Here is a 3,115-nt window from a genome sequence, read left to right as displayed (position 1 = left end):
TGAGCCATAAAAATAGCAATAAATAAACCCATCATCACCACTTTGTCCACCAAGATGCCGAAGAAACTACACTATCACCAACCCATAGTCTACAAGGAAGAGAAAGAAACTTAACCAGACAAACCCAATTCCTCCCCCTTCCAAGCCCCAGAAGAGAAAGAAACCGAGCGCAAACCAGCCACCCATTCCGAGCTCTTCACTGGGCCGCCGCCTTCGGGCTCTCGTCCCCGCCGCCGACGTCAGCCCGGCGCACGACGACGACGGGGCAGACGCAGTGGTGAACGCAGTAGTCGCTCACGCTGCCGAGCCGCGCCTTGCTCGGCCGCCTCGCCGCGCCGAACCCCCTCGAACCCATGATCACGGCGCCGAGCCCGAGCCGCTCCACCTCGAGGCAGAGCCTCTCCTTCATGTCGTGGTCCTTGACGATGTGAATTTTGAAGGGGACGCCCGCCTCGGCCAGCGGCGCCGCCATCTCCTCGGCTTTCGCGGCGGTGAAGGCGTCGAAGTCGTCCTCCGCCGCCTTCGTCGTCGGCTCGGTGAGGGGCGGCGGCGAGAGCGAGCCCCAGTCGGCGCCGTAGAGGCCGCTGGTGGGGCTAACGTGGACCAGCACGACGGCGTCGCCGGGGCGGAGGTAATTCTGGACCGCCCACTGCACCGCGTGGGCGCTCTCGTCGCTGAGATCGACCGCGATTCCGACCCGCCTCTGGGCTGAGCTGAGGGAGGCGAGGATGAAGCGCGGGGAGGAGGGCTCCATGCGCGGAAGAGGGAATCTGGCGCTGAAGAAGAGGGATTTTCTTCGGAGGGAGATGGGTTTTGTGTGGAGAGGAAGAAGGAGGTGGCTTTCTTTGGAGGGATTTCGGGGTTTTGACAAAGAAGAAGAGGGTTTTTATCCGGGATTGAAGGGGGTTTCTGGGTTTGGAAGAAGAGGGTTTTTTCTCTGTGATTGAAGGGGGTTTCTGGAAAAGGAAGAAGAGGGTTTTTTCTCTGAGATTGAAGGGGGTTTCCGGAAAAGGAAGAAGTGGGTTTTTCTCCGGGATTGAAGGGGGCTTCTGGGTAAGGAAGAAGAGGGTTTTTTCTCTGAGATTGAAGGGGGGTTTTTGGGAAAGGAAGAAGAGGGTTTTCTAAGAAGCTGAAGAGGCTTTCTGGGTGAGGACGAAGAGGGTTTTCTAAGAAGCTGAAGAGGATTTCTAGGTGAGAAAAGAAGAGGGCTTTCTTAGAAGCTGAAGAGGATTTCCAAGAAGGTTTCGTACTTTGCTGGGTGAGGGAAGAAGAGAGTGTTGTGAACTGTGAAGACGGCAGAGAGGAAAAACTTCGCTGGGAGTAAAGAACTTTCTCGAACGGTCTTTCTAGGTTTGAGAGGGTTTCCGAGTGAGGAGGAGGAAGGCATTTTAAGGGCGAAGTGGTTGTGGATAGGGTCGAGGGCGGCGATCAGATCCGAGTTCAGAACCCGGCCGCCACTCGTCGCCCATAGCAAGAACAGATTCCCCATGAATCCCATAGGAAACCGAGTCACCGATTCCGCCCTGTGCCACTCTTGTCGGATTAGCATGGATTAGGTGTGACGTGTTGGTGAGGTGGTGAACAGCTCTTCAAATTAATACCAACAGATTAGGTTTCTAAGTACCATTTCTATCAAAATATACTTTAAAAAACCTCCAAGGTATCTCATGCAGCTAGTGTCTCATAAAGTCAGTGATGGGTCCAAGAAAAAAATTAGGTTTGTTGGACTAATTGATGATGTAGGACAGTGGGACATGCAGTGGTGGAGATAGTGAAGAGGATGACAGCGAGTAAGAGGAGGTAACGAGTGTGATGGAGATGGCGAGACGACGGCGATGTGACATGCATACAGGTTATTGCGTGAGGGAAAAGATAGGGTTGTTGTGTCACTACAGGCAAGAAGCCAGAACAATCCAAGAACCTCTTATAGAAGCAATATTTTTCTTCTAAAAACAACACATCCTCTTGTGAGTGTAGGGATTGTCCGTCCGATATCAGGTATCGGACATCCGATATCCGACATCTGGAAAAAAACGGGATGGTGTCTCCGATAACATGCAAACTATTGTAGAAATATCATGCATAATCATAAATATCTGCACCTAAATATCCATATTTGCATATTATCATGCATTAAACTGATTAAAATTGCATTTAGTGTGAATTTGTGATTTCTCAAGATTTTATGGAATTTTTACAGACTTATCTGACTTTAGATTCATGAAGAAATTAATTTTAGAAGGCAAACACTACTTATTTTTAATTACTAATGGTGTTTCCTAACTTTTCTGTATTTTGTTCCATATTTTCTCACATTTTCTAACACCAGATTCGCAGAGAGATTACTTCCTTCACGTAGAAGGCAAGATGAGCTGGTGACAGCTGAAGGAGAGAGAAAATGAAGAATTCAGATGGCCATGATTCAAGAAAATTGAAATCTTAATATCTAGAGATCCAACCGTCAGATCAACCTGAAATTTTGAGGGTAGTTTGTCTCTCCCTTCTCTTTCAATCTACCGGAGGGATTCATAAAATAATGTCGGGAAAGGGGGAAAAACCACTTTGAATGTGCCCCAACCCTAGTTGGTCAGGATGGACACAACAAGCTTTTGGAGTCAAATTTTTCTGTAGTTCTTGAGTTAATCTGGTGAGTTTCTTCTTCCCCTCTTGTTCTTCTTCTTGTTTGTTGCCAAAATGCCAAGCATGGACGAAATATTCATGCTCTAGGAGTAGTTATTGAGGGGATAGCATCACCTTAGTTCAAGAGTAGAACCTAAAATCAAAAGAAAACAAATTAGATAGGCCATCTACCATTTCTAGGATCTCATTTAGATTGAATCTATCTTGTTTAGCACTTACATTCACTTTCCCTTCAAGATCTTGACTCCCTCAAGCGATAATCAATATCAAGAAGGCGGTTGGATTTCTTTCCATCCATTTCTTCACTTAGGTATTGATCCTTTCAAGAGGATCAAGCCCTAAACACTGAAATCATTCTCATCCGTCATTTTGGTGATTTGAATCTTCAAGAGAAGATTCAAATTGCTTGATCCCATTCTCTCATTTTGCATCATCTCTCTTTTTTATTAGGCATTCCATTAGTTCATATCCTTTT

The 3,115-nt window shown here is 47.0% G+C and overlaps 1 protein-coding gene across 1 annotated transcript; it reads right to left on the bottom strand.

The window, feature by feature from the left end:
- On the bottom strand, positions 1-891 carry LOC144707461 (universal stress protein PHOS34-like). Its single transcript, XM_078580572.1, has one exon. It carries the CDS (start codon positions 752-754, stop codon positions 197-199), a length of 558 nt encoding a protein of 185 aa, XP_078436698.1. The 5' UTR covers positions 755-891; the 3' UTR covers positions 1-196.
- Between the last annotated feature and the right edge of the window lie 2,224 nt (positions 892-3,115).

Source organism: Wolffia australiana, chromosome 9, assembly GCF_029677425.1.
Source record: "Wolffia australiana isolate 7733 chromosome 9, ASM2967742v1".
Classification (NCBI taxonomy): Eukaryota; Viridiplantae; Streptophyta; class Magnoliopsida; order Alismatales; family Araceae; genus Wolffia; species Wolffia australiana.
This window is presented reverse-complemented; position numbering and strand designations above follow the sequence as displayed.

Bases quoted from the DNA above. Each gene is read 5' to 3' on its own strand.
- LOC144707461 (XM_078580572.1), bottom strand. From the start codon at position 754: ATGGAGCCCTCCTCCCCGCGCTTCATCCTCGCCTCCCTCAGCTCAGCC.